The sequence below is a fragment of the Echinops telfairi genome, unplaced genomic scaffold (assembly GCF_000313985.2).
Source record: "Echinops telfairi isolate 266 unplaced genomic scaffold, ASM31398v2 ScPeMD7_70;HRSCAF=299, whole genome shotgun sequence".
Taxonomy (NCBI): Eukaryota; Metazoa; Chordata; class Mammalia; order Afrosoricida; family Tenrecidae; genus Echinops; species Echinops telfairi.
The window spans coordinates 8,402,615-8,417,178 of record NW_022103968.1 but is presented as its reverse complement, the minus strand read 5'-3'; the positions used below and the strand labels follow the sequence as shown (position 1 = coordinate 8,417,178).

The 14,564-nt window shown below is 46.0% G+C and overlaps 1 protein-coding gene across 8 annotated transcripts in view; it reads right to left on the bottom strand.

Annotated features, from left to right (window-relative positions):
* Positions 1-14,564, bottom strand: part of ATE1 (arginyltransferase 1) — a 97,766-nt gene that overhangs the window by 79,757 nt on the left and 3,445 nt on the right. For 4 of the 8 annotated variants that reach the window (XM_045291634.1, XM_045291632.1, XM_004700891.4 and 1 more), the window contains exons 2-7: positions 14,091-14,154; positions 12,705-12,767; positions 9,629-9,732; positions 8,089-8,343; positions 4,140-4,369; positions 1,721-1,849 (exon numbers count right to left, since the gene is read on the bottom strand). In XM_045291634.1, the coding sequence (XP_045147569.1) occupies positions 1,721-1,849; positions 4,140-4,369; positions 8,089-8,343; positions 9,629-9,732; positions 12,705-12,767; positions 14,091-14,152 (843 nt within the window). In that variant the 5' untranslated portion in view covers positions 14,153-14,154. Of the gene's footprint in view, positions 1-687; positions 817-1,720; positions 1,850-4,139; positions 4,370-8,088; positions 8,344-9,628; positions 9,733-12,704; positions 12,768-14,090; positions 14,155-14,564 lie in introns of all 8 variants that reach the window. The other 4 variants (XM_045291633.1, XM_045291635.1, XM_004700890.3 and 1 more) reach the window with 2 other exon arrangements.

The window sequence follows — 14,564 nt, the reverse complement described above, 5'->3', positions numbered from 1 at the left end:
AGAACTCAAAATGGTTCCCAACTTAAATATAACAAAAACACCTATAAAACCACAGGTTAGGCAAAGTTCTTGAAAACATCAAGACTCCAGTTCCACTTGGTCTGCAGTGGGACTTCAGATGCTGCGTTCCAGGTGGTGTGGAAACTGGCTCTGCAAAGGACTATCTCTTATTCCTCTCACCATCCTCGGCACCCAGCACGGGCCTGGAAAGCAGTGGACACACGGCCGTGGTTGCTCATGCTGCTTTACGTACTCCCATCACACTTTACTTCTGCCCACTTGCTTCTGGATAAGATCCTGTGTTGACTGGTCTATTTTTCTCAGAGCCTCAGACACAGAGAACCTTTCCTGAGGTGCTGGGGGCACAGAGCCTGGCACAACAGCCCCTTGGTACATGTCTAATGGCTTAAGCTGGAGATCTGACATAGCAAACCCGCCACTCAGGTTCCTGGAGAGAACACGCCAGAACAACATAGCCTGGAGCTGCCATCCTTCTGAGGAATTTTAAATGCTCAGGCGTATGACTTGTCCTCGCAAAAGCTCAGCAACACACTCCGAAAGGCTTATCAGCTCTGCCACAAAAACGAACAAAAAAGGGCAAGAATGGAGAGTATGTCATATTGGCTTATGCTTCTTGATAGACCACCTCATCCACACAGGAAAGAACGCTGACAGGCACACGGTTACCTCAGTCTGCCCACATTCCTCAGGCGGATCCTGGTGTACGGTCAGCTGATACTTGACATACAAAGCAAATGACTGGCTGAAGGACGACTTGAACTCTGGGTCCTCAAAAGAGACGGGCACTAGCCTCACCTTCAGAGCAAGGGAAACACAGGAAAGGCTATTGAGATGTGTTGAGCTGGCTGCCTGCTTCTGAAGGTGAGGCCGGGGCAGGTCTCCGGCAAATCCACTCCCAAAGCTCACCACTGGCCTCTGCTGGGACACAGGGCACACTCTGGGGCCGGGTGGCTGCCACAGCGCCCGGAGCACGACATCTTACAACCTTAAGGGCCAGAAACATTGTTTGTGTGTGGCTGGTATTGTCCTCCTCTGCATACACTGGAGTCCCTGCCATTGCTAATTCCCACTCAGAGTACTGCTGTGGCTGTATTAGGAGGCGTTTTAGATGGTTTCTCCTTCCAGGTAATGTAACTGATAACAGGATATGCGTATTAGGGCTTATTTCAAGATGATCTACTATCGGAATGTTTGAGCCTTTGTTGGGCCTGGGTAGCTCATGTCCCAAGAATCACGGAGCTGCTACAGCCTCACGCTGAATGGTAGGTGGGGATAAGGCAGAGTAGCAGTGCTGGCAAAGTCGGCCCAACTTGAAAACAGAAAGCGTTCTGCCTTTCTGTGTCCCCAGAGACAGTTTTACTTTGAGCTGGAGGAATATGGTTACTACCACTACTACTGTATCATTTGTACTAACTTTCAGATGAAGGCCTTCAAACAGAAGTGACTTTCAATAAAGGTAATTCTATTTGCTGTGCTACTTTTCCATTGGAAACAAGAGTTAGCTGCCACCAAACATGGCAGTAGGTGAAATTTGCACTTTCAGATCGTTCCTGAATTCAGTCCCCTCTCTCTGCAGGCGTGCTGCAGACTGACTAGAAATAAGAGGCACCATGGGAAGCACTCCGACGATGCTCTCAAACGGGGGGAAGTCAAGGGAGAGGCTCCGTTTGCATGTACAGCTGCCGCGCGGCCTGCTGACCTGGCTCATGGTCGGTTTGTCAGATGGGTCCTTGTGAACAATCATCTGGTAGCGTTTATAGATCTGGTAAGACTCCTGAAATGTGGCTTTGAACTGAGCACTTGGCGGAGATGACCTCACCACCCTCACCTTCAGAAGGAGTTAAAAACAGCATGGTTCATTAATTCATTTGCCCATTCACAGCTCCTCCCGCCCAAGAGTGAACCCAAATGAACAGTCATGGAGACAACAGTGGCCATCACATGTGAACATTCAAAATCAACTGGTTGGTAAATACAGGAGGGAATTCTTCCTCCAGCTGCTCAGGCTCGAAGCCACTCAAGCCCACAGAGGATGCACGTGATTGCTGGGCAGCTCAGCTCAGGTTGGGAGAGCCGGCCGGCCCGTCGTGTACAAAGCTGGCACGCCAAGAGTACCAACTCTGTGGTCCACACTCACCTTCAGTCAGGCTTTCCAAAGAACGAAACTTGAGAATACCATTTTCAGAAGCGACTTTACTCATTGCTACTAACTCTAACTGGGCTCTTTATCGCACTCAGGTAGAAAGGCCGGCCTCACAAAAGGGTTCCTATTTCCCAGCATAGGGAAGAAGGGGGCTCTCCCATGGGATGTCTTTCATTCTAACTGTAACTACTAACTCTAAGTCCACCACTGTTGTCCAGGGGCTTAACCTCTCGTATCTCCGTGTCCTCCTACCTACAGCAACGAGGAGTCACGTCTGGTGAGTGCTGACTGTTACTTGAGCACCACTGCAGGAACTGCCACACACTGCTGCTAAGTAGCTCCAAGACAACATTCCAACTCTCTGTTCGAGTCTGCAAACCTGGCTGGCAGCAGTGTGGGCTCTGGAGCTCCTTTCCTGGGGTGTGCGATCTGTGTGCTCCAAAAATTGGTCACAAAAGAGGCACAGGAGAGTGAGGCTGAACTGCAGCAACCATTCAAACAGGAGGAGAGAATGGCAAAATCCGCCTGCGGAGCCTCATGTAATCTACTACCAGATGGAAAAGAGCAGGAAGAGGAATGAGATCCAGGTCGAATAAGTGTATCAGCAAAAGATGCAAACGAAAATCGAAAGCAATAAAGGCATACTAGCAAACGTGTGTGTGTGTGTGTGTGTGTGTGCGCGCGCGTGTGTGTAGGGGAAAGAGAGTACACGAGTGCACAAGCACACGCATGTGAAGTGAGTGAAAGAGTGACACCTGGTGGACATTAAGGCTCGGAACACCCTAGGCATCCTTACATACAAAGAAATCAGCGACTGTACTCTAGAGCTGTCATTGGGTATGCTTGGGTTCCTGAAGGGGAACTAGTGATGTAGTCCATGACACAGTGGGCTGTTCCCCTTAGGATCAGCCACTCGAAACACTAGCCACTCCAGGAGAGAAAGACAAGGCTTTCTACTCCCGTCCAAGACTTAGTGTCTCGGAAACCCACAGGGGCAGTTCTCAGTATCAGCTCAAGGGCACTAAGCTCGGTTGCTGGTTGGGTTTCTGAAGACATTACTAATAGAAAGAGAAAACTCTTCAGAAAGGATTTTAAGTAGTGTGTCCATTAAGAAGAGAACAAAACAGCAAATGCCTAGCAAAGCCTCTTCACTTTGGAAAGAGAAAGGGCAATGCCACACCATGAGTAGCCATGAACTTGACTAGTCCGAGTTAGCAGAAGAGGAGTTCGTTTTGAGTCATACACAATATTAAGCTATCCATTCAAGGGCTGACTTGTTCTTAATCAAGTATGAGAACACAGTGGCACTGCTATAGCTAACAGGTTTTCATTTTAATTTTGGAAATACCACAACTAGGATTGAAACACCTAGACTTGATCGAGAAATAGCAGATTAATTTGAAAGGGAAAGAAAGAAAGAAAGCGCTATGAAGCAGTCGCGCTATGCACTCCCTGGGGTGGAAAAAGAAGGGAGGGTGACAGGGGCACTGGGGCAATTTCCTCCTCTCCTTGGATTCCAAACTGCTGGCCGGCTGGAGATCAGATGGTCAGCTAGAGAGAGCCATGATTTGTCAAGGGTGGTCTCTACTCATTCTCTTTCAACCCTTAAAATGAAAACCAGCAACATTAAAAAGTATTTTTTCCTTTTGCTTCTACCTATTAAATTTCATGGGCAACCCAAAAGCGAGAAGACTCCCCAAAACAAAATGCTACAGCTTGAACTGTTTCCATAACACTAATAGCCAACTTACCTGATGGATTAAAAAAAAACCTTAAAAAAAATAAAAGGTTCCCCTTGATTAGCAATGAACTAGGACGTGCAAAATGATATTCCATTCGAATTCCCTTTCATTTTGCTTGTTACTATCAAAACAATGATATGCAAAACTCGAATGAAAATTAAGTTAAGTACTCACTAAAGAACAGAAACTTAAAGTCACCCTAACCAAGCACACCAGACACCCCTCCCAAATACCTCCAACTTGTGTGCTGCGTCCTCTGGTAAAGAGTCAAACATTAAATCTTCCAGTGACTTGGGCTGGTTGCACTTAGCCTTTGGTGGGCCCAACGATGGCGCTTGTCCTTGGCCCTGGGGCCCCCGCAGTGGCCCAGTTGGGCTCTGCTGCACGAGCTTTAGCCTTTTCCTTTCTTTGCGAATTTCCTTTGCTTTTCGACACGGAGGCTTACTCAAATCAGCCCCTTTCCCTAGAAAGAAGGTCAAGGTATTAGAGCAGTCACATTTGGCTCTAGAAACATTTCTTCCAAAGTCCTAGAGATCTACAAAATCAGTCCAGAGAGTTCTGCCAGGCTTGCTTGGGGCATCACTGTTAAGGTGACCTTAAAGATTCTACCTAGAGGCAGGAAGCCAAGAAAACAGTCCGAGAACTTGTCAGGAGAGCTCCCCTGATGAACACCTTTGCTTGCTGTCTCTTGTTGGTACTCTTTCCAGCTCCTTTCGGTCTTGTGGGTAGAAAGAACAAAATCTAATGTCTTTCCTGCTTAGGATTGCTGCCTCGAGTCCGTACTTCTGAGGGACACTTGGCAGACGGCTGTGATAGTACTTCTGAGGGACACTGGCAGACGGCTGTGATGGAGGAGGACTCGAAAGCAGGGTCCCAGAACACGCTCTGCCAGTGCATGACAAAGTCCGTCCCAGTTCAGGGTCTGCGTGTCTCTCGCCACTGAACGAAGGGATCTCACCGGTTCAGTGCTAGTTCATTAAAGTTTTCTTTTCATTAGAGGACCAAATATCAAATTGGTAACCCTTTTAAATATTAAAAAGTGTTTAAACTCACAAATTTGAATACATTATAATTATATAGTACATTAAAAGGGAAGTATGCCCCCTTTGAGCTAGCTACTCTATAATTTATGCTTTCATTCAGATTTGAAAATATTCATACCCTTTAACATGGTAAAACTTCTTTATTGAGGAAGCTATTCCGAAAAACTAATAAGAGAAGCAGCAAATACTGACAAACATAAAGGAGAACTCAAAAAAAAGCTAAATGCTCAATTATAAAATTATACATTTTTTGAGCAAAGCAACCAACTGTCCAACAGCAGGGAAGTTCGTTAAAAGAGGTTATTGGGGAGTTCCTGTTAGAGTGCTAGAAATAATTCGTTATAAATAAACACACATTGAAAATGTTTTTCACATACTGTGAATGAAATAGACCACACCACCATGCTAATTGTTATTTTACCTTTCACGTGGGAACATCTTCTCTTTTTTTTAGAACATTCTTTTGTCCATATTTTCTAACAATGGGAACTAATTGTATTTATTTATTTTGGGGAGGAGGGGGGTTAAAAATGCACTTAGCAAAGCAAGGTCTGTCCTTTTTAAGCCCCCGAGCCCTGTATTCAACAATTCACAGAAAGCTAAGGCGAGCGACAGGAGGGACTTCAGACTAGAGCTGGTAAGGGCTACGAGAGGCCAGGAGCTGGGCTGAAGAAGTTAATTCTGTGAGAAACCAGTGACTCCATAGTCCCACGTGGATCCAAAGACCACCTCACAAACATGTTTTCAACTAAAATGCAAGTTACCTGTGAAACACAGACAGACTTGGAGCTGACCTAATGAGCAGCCGTCCCCAGCGCCTGATTCTGTCATCGACCGCTGCCTTCGTCGGATTCACTTCCACGGGCCAGGAGCATATTTTCCTCAAACACGTTCTGCGTGGCACCACCACGCACTGCTTAGGAGCAGGACCTCAGACGTGGACTGCCCGATGCCCGGCACAAGCTCTGTGCCTGGACAAAATGGCCTGGGTCTTACCATGCTGCTCACAGAAGAGGAAACCAGTCAGCCCACTGAGTTCTCCCCGAGGATCACTGACTGTGACTACTGCCTGCACGTCCAATACTTACTTCAAAGGCTGTCCTTACCTATAAAGGCGTTCCAGAAGTGGGAACATTTTTAACTACAATGTTTTTCAGCAAGTGCCCCCCCAAGTCTTTCAAGTGGACTGCAATATATGATTTTTCCATATTTTGATCAAAGACTGTATCTATTTTAAAAGTTCAGTGAACTAAGCAATCCTTAACCGTGATTGTTCCTTCTCTACATTGAGAAGACAATTTCAACAGACAGCAATCCAGAATTTCCCTCGCCTATTAAAGGCTAGGAGATCCTTGCAGCGGCATGGAACCACCACCAACATGCCCACTGTACCCCACACCAACCCTGACCCGACCGGTGCCCAGCGTGTCAAGGACAAGTCCCAAGGGACTTGAACAGCAGCAGGGTGTGCAATTCCCCATCAACCCACTGCACATCGGATTACTTTAAAATAAAATGGAAATGCGGGTTTTCCAGAGACATTCCAAAGATTCTTACGCTTTCATAGTAGTCCCAAATTTCTAGTGAGAAAGATGCTGAAGAAGAGAGAATGCAAACACGTCCCTTCTCTCAGTAACCCGCCTGCTATGGGTCAGGTCAGGACTACTCTTCAGCTGTGGTGTAAGGCGGACAAAGAAAATGGGCAGCTGCATGGAGTCTAATGGAATTACCTCCAAAACCTCTGAGAACTGCTTCAAAGATACACAGTCTGGAAAAAGGTAAAACCACTCTAATCCTGAATTTGACTGCCAATGATTTGCTAGGTGCCAAGCTGGCGCCAATTAATAGTGGCCCATGTCCAACAGAATGCAATGCTGCCTGGCCGGTCACTCTTGCACCATCCTCACCCAGCCAATGGAGGGCCTTCCTGGTTTGCTCCAACCCTCTACTTTGCCCAGCATGACCTTCTTCAGGAGCTGGTCTCTGCTGACCACTTCAACAGTCTCTGCCCTCACCAGAATTCAGATACATCCACTTGTCTCCAGTCCTCCTTACTCGCTTTGTTGTCCATAAACTTGGAACTTGGGAATTTAGGACCCCTGAAACCTGTCAGCTGGAACGGCCTAGGAAACAATGACCAAACTCATTTCTCCTTCTAGCAATATTCCAGCCACAAGATCAGGAGACCGGCCTGGTGCCCAGTTACCACCACAGCCCATTTCAACTGGTGTCCAAGCAGTTAGTCCCAAACAGAATGGGAGAAGCACATGGAGAACCCAAGTTATGGTTTAAAGTCAAGTTGGACAAACTGGAACAGTAGAAAAGGCAGGACTCCCTGAAATTATCGCCCCAAGGCACTCCTTAAACCTAGCACTGAGCCGATCCTCGGAGATCCCTGTGAGCAAAACAGCAGAGTGGCCCACAAACGCGAGACTATTCCCTGTCAGCTCAGCACCCTAGTTAAAACCATCTGGGTGAGGCCTAGAAGGCAACCCAGAGCAGAGATGAGGAACTAAGAGTAGGGAAACCAGAGTCCAGAAAAGAGACCAACAGAACCCAGTGAAAGGGAATGCGGATACAGTAGGATCCACGTGACTACCACCACGGAAACACTGGAGCGAAACCATCAAAAGAATTGGCTGCGAAGACTTTCACCAACCACCCGTCTTGGGAGAAGTCCAGCCAGAACACTCCGCAGAAGCCAGGATGGCAAGACTTGCCTCACGTACTTGGGCTGTGTTGTCGTCAGTAGGGGGCCAGTTTCCAGAGCAGGATCTCATGCTTGTAGAGGGCAAGTAAAGAAGAGGTAGACCCTCCATGAGACAGAGAGACACAGTGGTTACCACAATGGACGTCAGTGAAGGATGAGTGTGAGGATGGGACAGGGCTGGTCAGGGTCTCATTCTGTTGTGAACTGACTCACTGACACCTCACAGGGTCGTCTGAAGAGACAGAGCCCCTTTACAATAACTGTAGTTAGAGACAAAATAATAAGGCTCTTATCCCGGGCTCTAGAAACAGAATGGCTGGACAAAGGCAGAACATGATTTGTGCACCTACATCCAGTAAGGATTCCTGAGTAAGCAGTAGAGCCTGCAGTGACTCGGAAGGGAAAGCACTTCACACACAATTGCACTACCTGGCTTGGGCACCGTGAGAACTTTCATGAGCTGCGATGGCTCGCCGGACCAAAGCTTCTCCTCTCTCTGGGGGGCCGGAGCAAACTCCTCGGGTTCTTCTTTCTGCGGTCCTCTTCCTTTCGTCTTCTCTGCGCTCGCTAAGCTCTGCTTGAGGTCATCGCTGAGGGTGGTGAGGTCACACTGTATATCCAGTTTATTTATCAATGCAAAGTCACCCGCGACAGCATCCTCCACCAGGGAATCCATGGGCGCATCTACAAACAGAAGAAAGGAAAGCCCATCAGCCAGACCATCTGACATACAGGAGGAAAAGACCCCTTAGCCCCACAGCAGAGACCACCGGGGGCCACCAAACCCACTTTCCCATCATCATCAGACTGTGGTCCTCCCACAGGGGTCAGCAACTGACAGCTGTGCATCTGACAATGGAACAGGCCCAAAATGCTAAGACAAGCTCCGCCCTACTTCCTTTATAGGGTGTTTGTGGCCCTGGCCTTCCCACCTCCCCCTCCCTCACTGGATGCAACAGTGAAAACGGAATGACCTTGCCAACCAATGTGTGTGTGTGTGTGGGGGGGGGGGCCCCAGAACCATGGGGGACAGGGCTGCAGTCCCCACCCCCACCCCCGACACCTGCAGCAGACTTGCCACCGAAGTGCCCACCATACACCATCTTGAGTGTCTTTCCGTGTTCTAGCAGGCTAGCCTTCTACCTTAGTGAGTGTATGACTCTTAGTCCCACACACAAGTAAGTCGCAAGCCAAAGGCAAATGAAGATCCCCCACCAAAATCCCACTGCCATCAAGTCAATTCTGACGCATGGTGACCCTGAAGGACAGAACACACCCGCTCCATTGGGCTTCCACGACAGTCATCTGCGGAGGAAGCAGGCTGCTGCAGCCTCCCAATATACACAGGGGTATTATCTTCAAATCACATCTGCGTAATTCCCCATGATTCCCACTCACCAAAAACACATCGCATTGATAAGTCAACAGAAACCTTTAACCATTGAGATTAAGTACTGAGAATAGTAACCACAACTCTGCCATTTGCACCCCTCCCGCTGCTCGTGAACCTCTTGGACCCATGCCGCCCATCCCCTGTGCTGCTCCATCTGCTCCAGTCCTCTGAGCACAGACAGTCGGGACACTGTGTGAGCACAAAGAATAACTGTCTCTCCACGCTAAGAATACCATCGAACCATCTAGTGATAATGCCACTGTTTTTCTCACAAGAGAGCATTAGGGGAGAGCAAAATAAAAATGTCCACACACCTCAGAAACTACAATTTTAACAGACCCCAGGGCACTGCAGTGTCTTTGAACTGCTTTTCGAACCTCTTCCTAAGCCAGACGCTCTCAGGCACATCTCCCCTAGGCCCCAGCGTGAGGACCACTAGGAACAGTGAGCTGGAGCTGGCCCAGTATAACAGTACAGGACCATGGCAACGACCTTCCCTGAACTTAGTGAAGGACCACGAGAACCCTGGAAAGACAACATCAACGCCAACTGTTTCTGGACCCCAGCTCCTCTTACCCTCACAATTTCCTTTGGCGATCTCCCCTTTGGTCAGAAACTTCAACATTTTTTTCAAGACTTTCTTGTGGGATTTTGATGGCTGAAACTGCAACGGGCGGCACCTGTGGAAGCAAAAGTCCACTTCAGTGTGGGAGAAGTCAACTCATTTCCAGTCCATCCTGGCCACGAGGAACCTAATCTCTAGTCTCTTCCTAAACCTCATTAAAACAACGTCTAAGGGTTACCAAAGAGAGAACATAAATTCACTCAGTCCAGGAGCATGGGAGGCATCTGGGGAGCTGTAAAGTGGATGTACAAGTGGTGCTGACGTAGCAGAATGAGAGTGTAAGCCTAAACCAACAGCAGGAAAAGTAAAAAGACACGCAGTTTTCTCTCCCCCTAACAGGCTTAGGAACTGGTGATGCTTGCTACTTCTGGACACCGGCTTGAAGATGGGCCTGAAGACAGGAGGAACCCTTTGAAAGCCTGGTTCAGAAGGGCTCAGACGTCAGGTCCTTCCCCACACCCAGGCAGAAAATGACACACTTTTAGAAAAAAGTAAGCAATTAGACCCGAGGCATGGAAGCTACAAGGCCCCATAGAAGACAAAGGTAAGGTGCTGGTAAGAGGGGAAAGGAAAGCCCACACATGGAAGGTCAAGACAAAGTCAACCCTCTTTCTGAACCCAGCTCCCAGAACACTGCTGGGGTGTTTATCTTCTCCCCCAACTGTGACCACACCCATCAGGGATTCCCCATGAGAACAGCCCAATCAGATAACTCAAGTCCACGGTAAATCATTCCTACTCAAGATGCACTCAGTTTCCAAAGATAAAATGTTAAGACTCACCAGGTATGTAAAGTAGGCCCCTGCCACACAGACAGATGCCCGCCAACTGGAGAAAGCACCTAGGAACAGACGGGCTTAGAAAAACATCCAGAGAAAGCGCTTCTGACTCTCGAGCTCTTATAACCATAGACTGTCAACATGTACAAACAACAAAGACAGCGAAAGTGCTCCCAGAAATAAAAATTCATTTGGAGAATAAACTTACAGATTTGAAAGAGGAAGTTTCACAGATGTCCCAGTGTCACCAAAAGAAATGGAAAATTGAGGGGAAGAAAAAACAAAACAAAAGGCAGACCAGTCAAAGAGCTCTGATATGTGAACTCTAAAGGTTTACATACGATCAACTAAAGAATTCCAGAAAAGCTCTGACCTGGAGATGAGGAGAGCCCGTGGATAAGCAGAACCTCCCACGTCTGCATGGAAACAGAACCACAGCAGAGACCACATGAACTGTACCGACACCGAGAAGGAGAACCCGAACAGCCTCCTTGCATCGAGAAAGAACAGGTTTCGCACAGGGAACAACAATCGGGAGGCCACTGGACTATTCAAGGCAAGCAGCCAACGGTGGAGCAAGGCCTACAAGATTCTGATGGGAAATCATTTCCAACCTACGCTTTTGTACCCTGCCAAACTATAAGTTCATTTTAAGCATTCAATGAAAACATTTTCAGACGTGCAAGATTGCAAAACATTGACCTCTCCTGAGTGTTTTCCTATTAGAAGTGCTTCCCGAAAACCAAGACGGGAGGCAGAGGACCCAGGAGAGCTGGGACCAATTACAGACAAAGAGAATCCCCAGGAGGACAGAGCGAGCTCCAGGAAGACAAAGAATGCATCAGGGAGAGGAGAAATGCTCCAGGTCAAAGCAGGTCAGAGGTTCCCAGAGAAAAGGATGCTCACCAAAAAGATAGAAGTGACAGCACACTTGATTCATCTGAACTTATTATGAGGAAGCTCACACAAATTTCTTCTTTAGGAAAGGGACTGAGACACCCAGAAGACTGAAAACAATAAGAGTAGGAAAACCTTTTGTTGTGGTTAATTTAAGCTTTCAGGGAAGAGGTGGCCCTGTTGGGTAAGCACAGGACTGCTAACTGCAAGGTCAGTGGTTCAAACCCACCAGTCACTAACAACAACAAAATAGACATAACTCTGTTCGCAGGAAGATTCAGAGCCACAGACATCCAATAGGGTCTTTTAAGAGTCAGAACTGCCCCAATGGCAATGAGATGAGTTTGTAAGAAATCTACACTCTATATCCAAGGGGGGTACCATAAAAACACAACGGGATTTTTTTCCCCCAATTAAAAATTTTTTTAACAAAACATACTTAATACATTTGTCAAATCTGTGATTCCATTCTTTGAATCATTTTTCAAACTCATCTATTTGGATGGCTGACAGCACCTCCCTCATTTTTTTATTCGCCTCTTCTACAGAGTCAAATCACTGTCCTTTCATGTCCCTCTTCATTTGCAAAAACAAAAAGTCACAAGGAATGAGGTCAAGTGAGTCAGGTGCAAGGGGCAAGAGAGGCATGCTGTTTTTCACCCAAATAACTGGCGCACTGCATGAGCAGGTACATTGTCTTGGTGGTAAAACCAGTCTCCCATCTGCTACAAATCAGGTCTTTTTTTGGTCGCACCCGGTACTCAATCTTTTCAGAATCTAAATACAATGCTTGATTAACAGTCAGACCTGGTGGAACGAACTCCAAATGAACTATCCCCCTCACATCAAAAAAACATATGAATATCTGTTTTTTGGGGGTACCCCCTTATATATCAGATTAAGCCCTCCCTTTTCTACCGAGTAATTTATAGAATCCTGTAATATCGCTTAAATAAAAGACACGGGAAAAACAATACACTAGACTATATAAAGCCCTAAGATAAACCTCTTAAAAAACAAACAGCAACAACTAGTAAACAAAGGTAAGTTAAATTCAAATACTATTTCTCAATACTTCATGATATCCACTGGCTAAACTGTTAAAGAGGTAATTTTCCAAGTCATATTTATCTCTAAATCAATTAAACAGTCACTAAAAGCTATCAATCAAAATGTAAACACAATCTAAGCATGTTCAAAGGAAATAACCAAGAAAAAAAAGAAAGGAAATGACACATTTACTTTTACCTATAAAGAATCTCCACCTAGAGTAGAAAAATATCATTTTAAAAATTCTACCAAAAATGTACAATCTTCATATTGTAGCTCTTCTATTAATTAAAATCCTTACCTTATTGTGTACTGCGGACAACATGTTTGATTCATGACTGGTTTGTACACGTATTTCCCACTTCTAAAATTACAAAAGTATTTTGTTAATTTCTCATATATTTCTTGTAAGTACCAACATCCTATTTTTCTCCTGCAATGGCTCATCTCTACCTTAGGAAACAATAAAGACATTCCCTAACTTGGCATACTAAATCCTTCACCATCTGACTGATGCCTGCCGTGACTGCCTCATGGTGAAGGTAAGAGCGCTACTTAGCACACGGTTCTTAGAACTGCTTATCTGTGCACAAAGAACAGCCATCATTGGAGAAGATCACAAAAATCTCACCAACTAAGTGAGCGGTGACAAGGTGACATGAAGGAACTAATCACTTTATAAGGTATGACAGGGTCTTGCAGCTATATAACTCAGAGTCTGGAGGGTGGGGCCATTGCCCAGAAGGTCAAAGAGAACAAAGGGTCTTTCCGTGGCCTGAGAGCTAATGTGTCATTTGTTCTGCTGAATATGGGGCGTGCTTGGTGCCATTATCCCTCCTTCCCTCCAGTCTTCCCAGTTGTAATGGACTGGTCTCCCTTGTTCCTGTTAATTACATTCTAGATTTCATAGGCTGACAAAGGAATTGGAATGTTGCCCCCAGACTGAAAATGCCTAAAATTTCATGCATCCATGATTTATGCAACCAGAAAAGTTGGAGCTGATTTAAGATTAATTTAAGAATGATATGATGAGATGCCTGGTGGCGTAGTGGTTATGGTTTGGGTTGAGATCTGCAAGGTCCTAAGTTTGGAACAATCAGCTGTTTCATGAGAGAAAGACTGGGCTTTTCTCTCCCATTGGTCTTGAAAATGTAGTTCCACTCAGCCCTACAAGGTCACTATGAATCAGCACTGCCTCGATGGCAGTGAGATGATGGGGTGCACACGAGGGACAAAAATTAGGGTGGACAAGGCCAAAAGGATGGAATGTTACAGCCTGAACTGTGTCCCCCAAATACTTCTAATGAGATACTGACAGGGTGACAGGGTGTCTGGACTTCGCTATAAAGTACTTTGTTGAGGGGAGGACAGAGAGAAAAGTAAAAAGAAGTGATGAGCCCAAAGTGACAAAGTGTTGACGATCACAGCAGCTGGATGATGGGGGCGTGAGGGTCATTCTAATAGACTCCCCGTGCAGATATATTTGAAAGTTCCCTAATAAACATCTCTCCTATAACACTAACATGTTTTGGTTTTAGTGTTGTGTGCATATGACTTCTCCTGATTTTTACAGTAAGTTTACAGCACAGTCTTTGGGGAAAAAACAAAGATTGAAAAATCAAACTGTGTTTCAATTATCGGAAGAGTCTGAGCAGCAGCCACAAGGACTCGTATCAAGGAGTTTTACCTTCGCCATCCTCGGTCTATGAGATCCTGGTAATCCTGTGCCGTCAGGGAGTGTGCCCACATGCCTAAAAATGAAAGTGGAGTGTTAATGAAACAGATTTAGCACCTGTTTTTTTAAAAACAAAATGCATATAGCATGCTCATGTGTAGATCATTTTGTTAAATTCAAAGCATGAGTTTGTTTCATGGAAATCTTTAGGAAACAACACTGGCATTGGAGGAACTCAAGTGCATGCCTACTTCACACATGGTTGGCTTGGTGCATGCAAATCCAGAACATATGGACAAAATATTGATTTTGCTTTAAAAAAATCAAGTCTCTTAGTGATTACATTTAGCTCAAAGTTTGTCAATAGTATCCATGACATAAAAAATGTAGGTCCTTTAATGATGAAAAATACAACTTTTCTCTAGTTCCTAAATGTTTCCTCCCCGCTCCCACTATCATGATATGAATTCTACCTTGCAAGTCTGG